This window comes from Condylura cristata, unplaced genomic scaffold (assembly GCF_000260355.1).
Source record: "Condylura cristata isolate star-nosed mole 26May11 unplaced genomic scaffold, ConCri1.0 scaffold00029, whole genome shotgun sequence".
Classification (NCBI taxonomy): Eukaryota; Metazoa; Chordata; class Mammalia; order Eulipotyphla; family Talpidae; genus Condylura; species Condylura cristata.
The window spans coordinates 13,472,119-13,486,253 of NW_004567130.1; the positions used below are offsets into that span (position 1 = coordinate 13,472,119).

The 14,135-nt window shown below is 50.8% G+C and overlaps 1 protein-coding gene across 1 annotated transcript; it reads right to left on the reverse strand.

Annotated features, from left to right (window-relative positions):
* Window positions 1-818: 818 nt before the first annotated feature.
* On the reverse strand, window positions 819-13,750 carry HSPB8 (heat shock 22kDa protein 8). The gene is made up of 3 exons (XM_004690995.2): window positions 12,938-13,750; window positions 6,729-6,792; window positions 819-1,834 (listed from the first exon to the last, which is right to left on the reverse strand). The coding sequence occupies exons 1-3, from the start codon at window positions 13,302-13,304 to the stop codon at window positions 1,675-1,677; spliced, it is 591 nt and encodes a 196-aa protein (XP_004691052.1). The 5' UTR covers window positions 13,305-13,750; the 3' UTR covers window positions 819-1,674.
* Window positions 13,751-14,135: the final 385 nt, after the last annotated feature.

Sequence of the window (14,135 nt, forward strand, 5' to 3'; positions counted from 1 at the left end):
CTTCGGTGGTGATGACATTGCGGGGTTTGTAGTCCTCGGTGCCTTGGGTCTCTGGTCTGGGGTTGGGGGTGGGGTCCATAAAGCCTACCTGTGGAGTTTGTTCAGACACCCTCTCCCCCCAACAACTGGGTGAGGGGTACTGGGAGGCCTCTGTGGGCAGATGGCATTTCAGGGGAGATCTGGAGAAGAAGATAGGAAAAGGCAGCCAGGCAAAGAGCTGGGAAAGACTGTGGCAAGGGCCCTGGGGTTGGAGGGACAGACAGACACCAGAGAGGAAGCTGTGAGGGACAACGGTGAGAGGCGACATGCCTGAGGGACTTTGAGGGCAGCAGAAAGGAGCCTGGATGTCATGGAGCACCGCACCCTGTGGTCAGTCAGGGTGCCACTGTGTGTTGGGCACTGTGTTGGGCATTGGGGGTATTCGGGGAACAAGGAGAGCCTCTGCCTTCCTGAAACCTGAGGCCTGCGTTCTGCCAGGACAGTCAGATATCTGGTGGTGTCACCGCCTCTGGAGTTATTTAAGTAAAACTTAGTCACACCCTCCACAGTGGGGGGTGGGGGTTGTTCTCAGGAGGCCCAGCCTCCTGTTTGTCTCTCACTCAAGCTTTCTGCCCCTGGAGCACACACGTCTCCATTACTTTGCTCTGGGTTGTCCCCAACTCCCTCCAAGGCCCCAACTATAGAGCACACGTGAAGATGTTTATGTCACTTAAGCCAGCATTCACTGGGCATTATTATCTGCAGCCATGGCACCCCTAAAGACACTACAAATCTAAGTGGCATCGCATTTCATGCCTCCCCGAAAGAACGCACACCACTAAGAACATCAGCTCCTTTATTAATATCATTTACTGTCATTCCCCCCTAAATAACAGCACAAGTCAAATAATAATGACACACGTCCCACCCAAAACACAAAACCATACCCTGCCTGCCAGTTCGTCTGGCTGTCACTTGGTTCCCGGTGGAGCTGTCCAGAGACAGCCCCCTCTGTAAAAATCCTGACTCGGACATCGGAGACACAGAAAGGGGGCATTTTAGTCAGAGAATAAACGGAGGGGCTTCAGAGTCCTTGGGGAGCGTTGCTGGGGAGCTGGCACTAGGTACCTGGGCGGGAGGGGGTGGGGGGGGCAGAAGGTGCTGCTTGTTTTCGTGTGATTGTCGGGGAAACACCACAAGGGATGTAAGACCAGTGAATAACTCTTCGTAGGTCTGGCTGCAGAAACACAACAGTGTGAGCTCATGGCGCCATCGACCAAACCATGGGGCAGGCATGGAAATTCGGAGCCCAGAAGAGGAATCTAGGGAGGGGGAGGGGGGGCGAGGGGGAGGTCCCCAGAGGAAAGCGACCTTTGCATTAGCTGCAAGGTTAGATGCAATGTGAACTGTGGTGTCCCCTTGCATCTGTGTGCATCTGTGTGCAACATGCTCGTGATAGGAAAGGTAAGGAAAGAAAAACTCCCAGCATCTTGGCTAACGCAACTGAGCACGACTGGCCAATTGCGCCCTCCTGTGGAGAAACCTACTCTGTTATCCAGGGATCTGTGGTCAATCCACTCCCACCCCCAACACTGTAATCACACTAAATCTATGCGCTCAGCTAAAGTAATGTATCCTGGAATCAGAGAAGCCCTGGGGTTGGGGAGGGAACAAGGATGGGCCAAGACAGGGGTCTCAGGTGCAGGTGACTTCCTGGTTGTCCTGGGGAAGCTCGTTGTTGAAGTTGCTCTCTCCATAGGATGAGTAAGGGGGGATCTGGGGAGCTTCGATGATCAGCAGACCCTCTGGGGAAAGCGAGGCAAATACTGTCACAGGGTCCACCTCTGCAGGAAGCCTAGAAGAAGTGGAGAGTGTCACTCATTATTATATTTACTACAGCTGAATTAATTCCTTTAACTCATTTGAAGGAACGAGCATAAGGGCCTCCTTGGTGGCCTAAGGGCTGAGTCTCAGCACTGTCACCACCAAAGCCTGAGCTCAGTCCCCAGCCAGGGAGCTGACCCACATGGTGCGGCAGACCTCTCCTATCTCCCCACTGCTCCCCTCAGCAGTGTGTTTCAGTAGATCTACCTGTCTCTGGCGGAATCCTCTTACTCCCTGCACCTCTGGCCCATACTCTAGTTCTGTGCAAAACTAACAAGAAAGAAAGAAAGAACATAGTTTTGAAAGGTGCTTAGGTTGTGGGGAATTACAATGCTAGGCTTGGAGCCTGGCTCTGTCCCTTTCCAGCTATGCTACTTTGGGAAGGTCACTCAACTGCTCTGAGCTGATCGTCTCATCTGCACATTTGGACAATATTTGAGGCCCCAGTCTGGATGCACTTTGCAAATGGTAAAATCCAGCAGTAACTTAGAAGGATATTTGACCCTCAATGGGGCTCTCTACCCATATGCCCAGAGTTGACCAGCCTCTGGCAGAAATGGCTACCACTGCTGCCCACTTATAGAGTGTGGGTGAGGTGTGACTCATGGCAGGTGACGCAAAGCCATTTGTCACATGTCTCTGGAGAGTGCACTACACAATGTATTTCTGGTGGAATTAATGATGAAATAAGCAACTTAGTGAGTAAAGGGATAAGACTAGTCACACAGTCAGAGTTCAGATGGCAAATACTATGTAATGCTTAAATTGTGTTACATCTTGCATATCTGTTAGCAGTTCATAATTGCTTTGTTTCCTAAACACAGTTGTAGACCTTATCTGGTCGGAGCTTTATAAAGACCAGAGAATGGAGAATAGCTCAGAGCCTACCATGGTTATGAGCAAGGAGTTTATAGGCCCACATTGAAGAGACTTGTAACTATTTTGTTTTGTGGATTATAACACGCCATTAATCAATTTTCATTAAACTTTCATCTTGTAAAAAAAAAAAAAGTAAGAGACTTAGGGGAATCAAATGACAGACTCAGAATGAAAAAAACACCCATGATAGAATTTCTGAACATGAATCTGGGGTCCAGTCCTGAGACGGTTTTTGATCTTGGCATTGTTTTGGGTGAATAAGACCATCTGGGACATGGCTCCTTTAACAAACCACGGGAACTGTGAGATGTTAATGACCTCTTTGCACTGCCATTATCCATAAAAAGATGAACGCTAGGACAGTCTAAAGATTTTCTTCATACCAGGTACTTCACCTGAATCATTTTGTTTAGTTATTTTGACAAGAATAGTGTTACTATTCCCAACCTACAGATGGAGAAATTGAGGTCAGGGAGGTAACTCCTTGGCCCAACGTCACATCGCTGGCAAACAGCAGCTGGGGATGGAACTCCTGGAATCCTAGAATCCAGGCATCCAGACAATGATGCTCTCCTGCTGTTCTGGGCACCAGACTTCTCAGAAAAGGACCATGCAGGGAAGTCATGAGGTTCAATCTCATAGATATTTCCACAGGCCAGGCTGGTGCCACCTGTGGTAAATGTAGGGTTCTTGATGGGAGAACATAGAAACAAGGTAAGCTCATTCCTGGACATAGACAGGACTCTTCTGGGGTGGGGGTACTGGGCTGGGTTCCACTGTGATTAGCAACCTATAATCACAAAAAAAGGCATCTCCCCATGAGACACTTGCCAACTGGAACCATGGAGATTAACAAAGGGCCTGCTGGGAAGGATGAGAGCAAAAGAGTGAAATTGGGAAGATGCCAAGTCAAGCTTCTACAGGAAGCTTCACATTACAATGCCAAAGCTTGGATTTCCCTTCCTCTGACTGTTTAACTATTTGCATACCCAGCCGTGGGTGCCTGGCGCAGTGTGACAGGGTGGCCTAGTTTCAGAGTGTGGACTTTCTAAGCAGGTGGGTCTGAGTTTGAATTCTGACTTTTCCTGACTTTGTGATTTTGGGTTCGTGATCTTACTTCTTTGGACAAAGCGGTAATAATAGTATCAGCGTAGGCTGGTGTGAGCATTATATGGGATAATGAAAGCAAAGGACTCAGCACAATGCCTGGTATACAGTAGGTGCTCAATCATTGTTAGCTTCTGTACTGGGATTGCAGTTCTTGGCTCTACAATTGGGCAACTGCCAGCTGTGAATATTTCAGCATAAGCTGTAGTACAGAGCTTGAAGCGTCAGAACCCGAAGGGATGATGACTGTTGAGGACAATGGTCTCGCATTACAAAGGGGAAACTGAGGCCCAGAGCTGGAAGAAGATCCGTTCTCCACCTGGTGAGAATGTTCTTTCCCTTCAGCTTTCCTTCAATCCTTCTGTTTACATCTAAATGAAAGGATCAACTAAGTGTTCATATACCCTGTGTCTCTGGCAGATTTTCTCTTTTAACAAAGAAAGAGCTGATCTAAAGTTTACACCCATCGGCAGGCAACGCTATCCAGATAGAATTAACCACAGTCTGCTTTCACTGGGCTTATTGTATAATTGCCTTCTTCTGTGAACATTTTAGTGATGAGAATTTAACTTTATATGAAGTGATACATCATAAAATAATTTTTTTGGTCAAAACCAGTAGGGGAACGTAAACATAGAAGGCAAAAAAAAAAAAAGTGACAATAGTTAGCAGGTGATCATATACCTGTATCCTAGGGGGAAGGTCATGAATGCAGAAGGTAGAGAGACCTACATATAAATCCCAGGCCTGCTCTTTACTCCCTGTGTGACCTTCAGTTGAGTTCCATCATCCCTGGGGACTTGTTTTATCACCCATGAGATGGGTTTAACAACACCCATTCTATAGAATTCTTTTGAGGAGGAAATAAAGTTAAATCCATAAACCTAGGCTCCTGGCACACTGTATTAGTCACCAAGTGACAGAACAGATAAGTGAGAAATATGACAAAGCCAGTGAAGTGTGCTTGGGCTCTGGGAGGCCCCGTGGGTGACTTCCGGTGTGGCTACTTCCGGACCTTTCATGAGGACCCTGGCAGATTTTGCGTGCCCCCAATCTATTGGCAAATGCCAAGAGTCCCCCCCCCCTCCAGCTATCTGGTCCAAATGGGTCTTTCCCACTAGCATGGATGGGTTGTGGTGAGTTTCCCAGCACGCGAGAAAAACAACTATAGCATTCTCACTGCTGGGGCGGAATTCTCCGGCGATCCCTGCTTCCCTGTCCTCTGATGAGCAGTATTTCCTGGGGGAGGCAGCGCAGCCTCCTGGGGTCCACTCAGGGCCATGCCTGCTCCCTGTCCCACTCTCTGGCCTCTGGAGTCTGGCCAGAGCCAGGGGTCCCAGGCAACCCCAGGAGACTCAGCCGCTCTTGGGTGATTCAGGCCTTGCTGAGGTCTGAAATGATTAGTTTTCATGGACTGAGTGCTGAGTTTGCACCAACGCAGAAGGCTTTACCGGCATCCTCTCGTTCCTCACATCGACTCCTCCATGAGCAAACAACGATGTCTCATAAATTACTGAGTTTTCCCAAGTTAGCTGGCCTGCCTTCCTGAACCAGCTTTGGCCTGTTGCTTTAGCGCTGTGTTATTGTGTTGGTATTCTGGGTTGGGGGAAATCTTCTCGTCCCATGACTATTTCTCTATTTTTTTTTTTAAGATTTATTTAAATATTAGCAGTTCAGCAAATAGCTTCAAGTCACCCACACTTTATCAGGGAGCAGGGATGGGGCTCAGGCGGCGCGGAATTCAAACCACTTAACGACAATAATTCAAAACCACACTACAGATCTCCTAATTCTAGTTGACTGGCCAGAACAGATGGAGGAGGGGCTCAGAGGCCCTTTAGAGTTTGAAATGTCGGAGGTCTGGACAGGGTGGGATGTGGACGGTTAGGGCGGCGCTTGGGGTGTGAGGCCCTCAGCTAGCCTAAGTCATTCTAGCTGGTCAAATGAACTGGTCAAGCAAGCTGTCTTCCTCCCAGAGGCCTGGGAGATGGGGAAGTCCACAAAAATGGACAGCTTTGAAAACATGGTTAATTTACCCTCTTCTCTCTGGCTCAGTTCCACTCACAGCTCTGTCCTGCCTGTGACTTCATCCTGAGACCTTATTTGAGTCTCTTAAAAGACATGTCGGTTCCCTCCTCCCATCTGTTCCCTCTCGGCTGCCCTGAGCTGGCTGCTGTATCAGGGAGAGGTGTGGGTTGGGGGCACGGCGGCAGGTGAGGGGAAAACGGAGAAACAGAACAAGTCCAAAATATTAAAATTCTAAAATATTACTCCAGAGGCACCAGGCCATCAGAAATAGGCATTTGGGGAAGACAGAACCCCAAAAGGCTCCAGAACCCCAAAGTTGGAAGAAACCCCAGAATTCAGCTGACACCACCTCTCCAGATACAGGACACCTGCGCAGGCCCAGGCATGGAGTGGACGCCCACCGCAATGAACCGCTGCTTCTGAGGATGTGCTGTGCACAGACCCCCAGCCGGTAAGCAGGGATGTCCGGACACCTGGTTTAACGCGTGGGTGCTCGCAGGAGGATGTACATCCTCCCGCCTTGGAAAGATTCTAGTGGGGGCGCTGGGGACACGTCGGAGAGGGTCTTTGTTGACAGAACGCAATTCTCCCTCAGCTACACCAAGAGGGTAGGGAATTGTGAGTCATTCTGCCCCTCTGGGTCTCAGCTTCCTCCGACCCTGACTCCACCTCCCCGGCACTGGGAAGATGAGAAGCACCACAGGGCCCCCAGGGACCACACCCATTGCAGACGTCTGGGGGTGGGGCTCGGTCCCCTGCCCCAGGAGAGATGCCCAAGAGGACCCCAGATCTTGAGAACCAGCCACCCCTCTCCTCCACCCCACCCAGAATCCACAGTGCCGATGACTCACTGGATTTTCTTTGTGAAGTTCTTGGAAACGATTCCTCCTTCATGCTGCTTCTCTTCGTGCTTGCCTGGAAGGGAGGGAACAGAGCAGGTCAGCCTGGAGGTGGGGACTGGCACGTGGGTTCCAAGCCTGTCCTGCCCCCTCAGTGGGCTGTGCCTGGAGCTTCTAGACTGGAGGTTCCTGGTCTCTGAGCTCATTTACCAGAATAGACCTTCCTCCCGGGCTGTTGTGAAGTTGAAATGAAGCCATGGACCGGATGGGAGACCCTCGCTGTGGCTTGCAGACAGTGAGACTTAGGAGGCCACAGAGGCGAGGCCGCCTGTCGCTGAACCCTAAATCTCAGTGGCAGCCTGAGAATCACATCCCACTAACATGGTAGAACTGGGGTCACACACTGAGGGTTCGTTTGCTCCCCAGCACCCAGGGCTCTTCCATAGGTCTGAGGATGGCCAGCTTTCTCCTTTGATTACCAACATGGAAACTAAGGTCCAGGGTGGACCCGAGATCACCCAGCAGGTGTGTGGCAGCTCCGGGTCTGAACCAGCTCTCTGAATCTAAGCCGAGTGCCTGGCTTGAGGCCCCTCTCTGCTCCAGACTCGCTCTTTGCACCTGTGTCTGTTACTGAAAGAACCGCCTGGACCTCAACCTGCTGACAAGACACCCTGCAAAGGCGGCTCTCCCAAGAAATGACACGTTAGTCCCCAAGGAGGAAAACTTCCATCTGTTCCACCCCTATAGGGTGGCAGCTAAGGGCTTTTTGTTTTCCTTAGGAAGGAAAAGATGAAATTACAGGAAGGCCAGGCCCCAAGCAGGCTTTTATATTGCAATTTCAACAAGAAAATGAACCTCCGTCTCCTCCCCCTCTTTCCTTCTTTAATAGACTTTTATTTCTCTATACACTAACAGTATCAGTGCCCACGAGAGCTCAGCAGCTCTCACTGCTCAGGCCTCATGTGTGGGGTCACGTTCTAGCTCCAAGACCCCTTGTTTACTCACCGAGACCCCTTGTTTACACAGAGAACTTGCAGAGGGGTTCTGGCTTATATTACCTTGTGGGATGGCGTGTTTTTTACAATCCAGATCTTTTTTTTTTTTTAGATCTTTATTTATCTATTCATACAGAACTGGGGTACAGGCCAGACGTGCGGAGGGCGAGAGGCTTCACCAGGGACAGAGTGGGGAGCAGAACAGGCAGATTAATGAAGTACACTGTTGCCAGGAGCAGCAGGCGGGTCAGGAGAGGTCTGCCGCGCCCTGTGGGTCAGCTCCGGGGCAGGCGGGGATCGAACTCATGCGGAAGTGGCCCCAGTCTCCCAGTGCTGTGCTTCAACCTGCTGCGCCACCAGGGAGGGCCCACAGTCCAGATCTTTTTAAACTGGCAACTTACAGAGGATTCCATGGTCTATTGCTTAAAAAATATTATTCATTACTCCTTTATTAATGATTTTCTGATACGATAAGGCTACGTTAGAAAATATAGAAAATAAAAAACAATGAAAAGGCCCATAATCCATCACCCAGAAGAAACAACTAATAACATTCCAGGCTTTTCTTTTTATGTGTATGAGAGAAAGCAGATTTATCAAATGGGATTGTCCTGCACATTCTGCTTGGCGCCCATATTTATCTCTAGCTCACACATCGTGATTATTGTTCCACATGCAGCAAATATTCTTTGAAGGCTGATTTTCAATGGTCATGGCTGGAATATCATAGTTTATCTAATCAGTACTGACTTTTGGGCACCGAGGTTGCTAATACTGGAAAGACTGCAGTGGGTACTAACTAGATCTTCATACCAGTCCGTTGTCTTCTTTAGGACAAATTCCAAATTCTAGAATTTCTAAGCTTACTCTATGACGCTCAGTTGTTCTAAGGAAAGGCAGTGCCAGTTTATTCTCCCACCAGCTGGGCAGAAAAGGAACTTGGTTTTAAGTGCGAGTGTCTGCTAACCAGCCCCCCCCCACCCCCCCCGCTCTGGGACTTTCTTCTGACCTGCCAAGACCGTGACCACCCACGGCTGAGCTGTAGTGAGGCCCACCCACGGCCAGAGGGGCGCTGTCTGGTCCCTGGTTGTCCTGTAGCCCCGCCTCGGGAGGCCTGCTTTCCCTGGGGGACAGGCCAGGGCCTCTGACTCAGCCCTTTTACACACAGAATAATCACACAGGGATTACCCTGGAATCAAACAATAGTGATAACAGGGATGAGAACAGTAATACCGACTCACGTCCAGTGCCTACCTGTTTTCATTCTTCTAATTTTCACGACAATCTTACAAGGCAGATTCTATTGTTGTTGCCATTTTATGGACATAGATGTGGAAGTTGACAGAGGTGACGTGCGTGGCCAAAGTCACCCAACTCAGAGGTGATGGAGCCAGACTCAAAAGCAGTCGGTGGGCTCTGGACTCGAACCCCAGCTCTGACACTTCCTGGGTATTTCTACAATCCTCTGAAACTCAGTTTATTTTTCTCTAAAATCAGGGTGACAACATCTTCCTGATTATTGGGTTATTATCAGGAACTATGTGAATGAATCACAGAATTGTTTGGCAAGTTGTAAAAATACTGTGTGAGGGTGAACGCTGGTGGTTTATCTTGATGTTCGAGAAAAGGACAGTAACCCAGAAGCCAAACCTCCTTGTCCATGGTCTGAAAATAGGACTTTGCAGTTAAGGAGGGCCGATCCCTAGTGGGGCAGAAACAAGAGTTCCATAAGGGGCCTGGTGAGGAGCGTGGGGCCAGGAGACTTATTTTGGAAGCTAATTTCCATTATCATTCCAGTTCCTATTTATTGTGGCAGTTTAAGGATTACGAGCTCTTTTTACTTTCTTGTGTTGCTTTCCTATCTACATTTTCTCCCATGGAAATATTTTATTTTTGTAAACAGAAAAAGTAATTATAAAAGTTTTTTGTTTTTTTTTTGGGGAGAGGTGGCGCAACAGGTTAAAGCACAGCACTGAGTTCATGAGTTCAATCCCCAGCTCTGGAGGTGACCCACATGGCACAGCATGTGGGTCACCTCTCCTGACCTGCCTGCTGCTCCCCTCAGCAGTATACACGGTCAAGCTGCCTGTTCTGCTCCCCACTCTGCCTCTGGTTAATCCTCTCACTGCCCCTGCACCTCTGGCCTGTACCCCAGTTCTATATACATACATAAATAAATCTTTAAAAAAAAAAAAACCACAACTCTTTTTAAAAGACTATCTGGAGGCTAGGGGAAACCAGAGGTCCCCCCTCACAACCACCGTTTTCTCTATAGGCCGCAGATGCCAAGAAGCCTCCACTTAACAAAGAGCCATGGGCCCAACCAAAGAAAGAAGCGCTGTTTTCAGGGGAGACAGAGCCTGTGAGATTAAGAAGGGGTGGGAGTAAAGTCTCTGGATTTTCCAGTTCCTTCCTTGGCCAGGGCCTGGCCCAGTGGCCCATGAAGGGAACATTCCTTGGCTGGTGGCTGCAGGGGTGGGGGTGCAGGGTATAAGACAGGATGGAAATCACCTAGTCCAGAATTTTCCAAACGCTTCCCTGGAACCAGACACGCCTATGTGATCAGATAAGGCCACCTCTTAGCGATTCCTAAATTACATTAGCAAATCCCAGGCGAGTCCTGCCTTGAGGATCTCTGTTTACAAGACACTTAGTATCTGTTGGACAGATACTCTTGAGCTCACCTCCTCCCAGGCTGAACACTGTGAGACCTAAGAGGTGCTAGGGTTTTTCAGGGCTGTGCATTCAGAAGCGAGTATAGCCATCCTGACGTAAGACCAACTGATCAGACTTCACATTCAGACCCTGCAGGGAGCTCAAGCAGGTTATTCTCTCTGTGGCTCAGTTTCCTCATCTGTCAAATGGGTGTAACATCCTACTGGTTTTTCCCTGGAGGAAACTGGAGCCAGCCTATGTGACATGCACCACCAAGTGCTTGGGCCAGAACAGGTTTGTCATTATATGATATTGGAGGTGAGCACAGACTTCCTTACAGAGTTGCTGTTTATTCCATGGAGGCGCTGATCTGAGCTGATGTTTTAAAGCCCCCTTGATAAGAGTCTGCAGGTACTCAGGGGTATTTGGATCCTGGCAAGCTGAGCTTGCTACGTGCTTAGCTATGAGGCATTTTACCACCTCAAAAGGCTTTGTCTTATTTAAGTCTGCATGCACCCCTTTTACAGATCAGGAAACTGAGGCTCCACGACTCACTCAAAGCCTCTAAGTGAGTTGGGTACTTAGGTGGGGTCTCAGCCTGGAGCTGCCAGACCCCCACTGGTTAAGAAGTGCCTAGAATGGATGGAGAGAACACTGGACAGAGGTTTCCTGGAGGGGCCAGAGAGCACATCCAACCTGGGTGGAAGATGGGACAAAGATGGGAGGAAAGGTGATAATCGTCCCCCTGTTAATAGAGCGCCGTTTTGCAGGTTCTGCAGACACAAGTTGTCTTTCCAAGAGCCTGGCGGGAAGTGATGATGACCCCATTCTGCAGATGAGGAAACTAAGGCTGGGAGGAGTAAAATGACTTTCTTTTCTACATCCATCCAGAGTGCAAGCAGCAGAGCTGGTATTTGAACCCAGGTCTCAAAGAGCATGGACCATGTCCAATTTGGGGGGCCCCACCGTGCCTGGCATGTTATAGCACATCCACTTCAGCGGGGCTGACCCCTTGTATTCTAGGCACCGCGTTCCTGCATCCCACTAACACAGCAATCCTAGTGCCGGAGAGTTGCTGGAGCCCCAATTTCCAGAAAATAAAGCCAAGCCCTGAGTCTGGTCCCTTGCACGGTCTGCCCGCCAGATAGTTCCAGAATTCCTGCCTGCTCCCCAGACAGCGCACAGAGCCCTGGCTGACGCCCTCCCTCTCCTTGTGGCCTGGTGTGTCTCCTGGCCCATCACACCCTCGATCCTCTGATGTTTATAATTCTGTGATGCTTTGAAGCTCCTCCTGCTCATGCCTTGCCAGGGCTTGTGCCTGCCCAGCCTGTGTTTGCAAAGGCTTTTATTGATTTTCTGGCCTGCAGCCTGCCCGGGACACGCTCTCTTTAATGGAGCGTTCATTGGGAGGGAGGCAAGAGAAAGCTTTTCCTCTGCAGTTCAGATTACCAGGAGCTGGGCCTCCCAGTCTCCTCTTCCTTTCTCCCAGAACCTATAAACTCTGTCTCCTGGGCTGGTGTGAGGGAGCCAGAGGCTGGGCCTGGCGGGCCCAGCGTCCAAGATAGGCCCAGACTCTCCCCGTGCTGACTCATGGTGTGACCTAGGAAGAGACTCCTTTTGGCCTTAGCTTCCTCAGCTGCAAAATGGGACCAGTAGAGTCTGCTTCTCAGGGCAAACGGCACTAACCCTGGCAGGTGCTCAATTAATCCTTCATTCACTTCTGCCCTCCCCATCCCCAGATGGCCCATTGGGGGCCTTAGACAGGTTTATCCTCTCTGCCTCAGTCTGCTGAGGATCCCGCTAGGGCCCACCTCCTTGGGTTATGTTAACTGAGATGCTGCAGGTAAAAGGCTTAGCTTGGCGCGTAGCAAATAGTAGGTCTCACCGAGGTTACAGGTCAATCTCGTGAGAAAGAGCCCTGGTGTGCCAGGCAGATTGGGACCCACAGAATCAGTGCATACAACCTACACACACCTTGTTAGATTGTTCTCTTTCCTTCTGCCAACCTGTCTGAGGCTCTTTTGTCCAGTCCAAGAAGAACCCAGAAAGGAAGCGGGTTCCCCCCACCCACCCACCCCTGCACCCCTCCAGACTTCTCTCACCTTCTCCTTAAGCATCAATTTCCTTATTTAGGACAGGGAAAGCATTTCACTCTAAACCCTGCTGGCTATTAACACTGTCATAGCCCAGCAGAAAACTTGCCTTTCTAGATTGTTCCATGATACTGGAGGATCACAAACCCCACCTCTCTTTGGCCTTTTGATTTCTATTGTATCTGTTCAACTTATTCTTTATACCAGATTCTGCCAAGATATCCAATGTGCTATTTTTCTGCCTGTTCCGATGGACCCAGCCCCAAAGTTCCCACTTGCTGGATCAGGTTAAGCTTTCTCCTTGAGCCCCAGGAGAGGAGAACATCTCCATAAAGATAACTTTTGTGGGCTGCATTCCTGAGCCATGAAGTCACCTGTGCCTTTGCTGTCACTCTTTCCCTCTAAGGAAATGCTCTCCTGGCTATTCTCTGGCACTGAGCCCCTCCCTGGGGTCTCTGCTCCCCTGACCCCCACTCACCAGACACCTCCACGTATCCATCCTTGGTCTTCACCATCAGCTCCTCTGGTTTGAAGCTGTGCACGTTGACACATACTTTCCAGGGCTCCCCAGGGAAAGGTGGGGGGCTCCTGCCTTCGGCAGGTACCCCAAACCTGGCTGAGGCAGTGGGCCCCCGGGGCACCATGCCGGACCTCAGGGTTCCTGGCCAGGCCGAGGAGAGTCGAGGCAGGGCCCAGTCAGGCCAGGAGGCAGTCAGGTCGTCGGGAAAAGGGTCCATGCCAAAGCCATCGTCCAGCAGGCGGGAGGAGAGGGGCGAGTCTCGGAAGGGGTCTCTGCGCAGCCGGCTGGGGTAGTGGCAGGGGAAGGGCATCTGACCGTCAGCCATGGTGGCTGCTGAGCTGGCAGGGCTCAGAGAGAGGGGCCACCTGCCCAAGGTCACACAGCAAGGTGAGGGGGTCGGGCTGGCCTTCCACGCGTCTTCAGCCCCAGAAATGCTGAACTATCCACCTCGGAGGACAGAGGCCACAGCAGGCTGGGGGCCCAGCTTCCAAAGACACTCCAGCCCCTGAAGGCGACCCCGGCTGGTCCAGCAGAATCCCAGAGGGCCCCTCTGCACTGCTTCACCAGAGATCAGATGGCCTCAGCCCTGTCCTCCCAGGCACCAGGCTCACAGCCAGAGTCCGCTGTGGTTTAGAGAGGAGCCAGGAGCTTAATAAACCCTGGGAGGCAGGCCTAGAAACTTCTGGCTTCTCCTGGGCTGGAGCCTTCTATTTATTGCTGCTAGGGGCTGGAGGCGGGTTTTGCAAGCGCCTCCTGTCACAAGAGTATTCGGAGGTGATGAACCAGCCCCTGAGAATCCACTTCGAGAACAACTGGGCTCCCAGGGGCCTGGGAGGGGCCTTGGCATCCAAGTTCCGCCAGCCAGCCTGCTTCTGGACACTCTCCTCCCCCAGCTCAGCCAGGCTCCACCCTTTCCCTCTTGTTCCTTCCTCCCCTTCCCCCTCCCCCAGGGCCCTGTGTGAGCTGGGCACTAGGACCCAACTATTAATAACCCTCCCTCTGGCTGAGGGCTCAAGTCACACTCTGTAAATACCTTCTCCGAGCTGCCTCACCCTCTCACCAGCCTCGCCAGCCTCACCAGCCATGGCACCGGCCCCACCCCGCCCTCCTGGGGACCTGCAGAACAGATGAAGGAGAGGGGCCCAGGACCCCTCTG

Bases quoted from the DNA above. Each gene is read 5' to 3' on its own strand.
- HSPB8 (XM_004690995.2), bottom strand. From the start codon at position 13,304: ATGGCTGACGGTCAGATGCCCTTCCCCTGCCACTACCCCAGCCGGCTG. The intron at 6,793-12,937 runs GTGAGTGGGGGT...CCTCCCTTCCAG, and splicing joins TGGATACGTGGAGGTGTCTG to GCAAGCACGAAGAGAAGCAG. The intron at 1,835-6,728 runs GTGAGTCATCGG...CACTTCTTCTAG, and splicing joins AACTTCACAAAGAAAATCCA to GCTTCCTGCAGAGGTGGACC.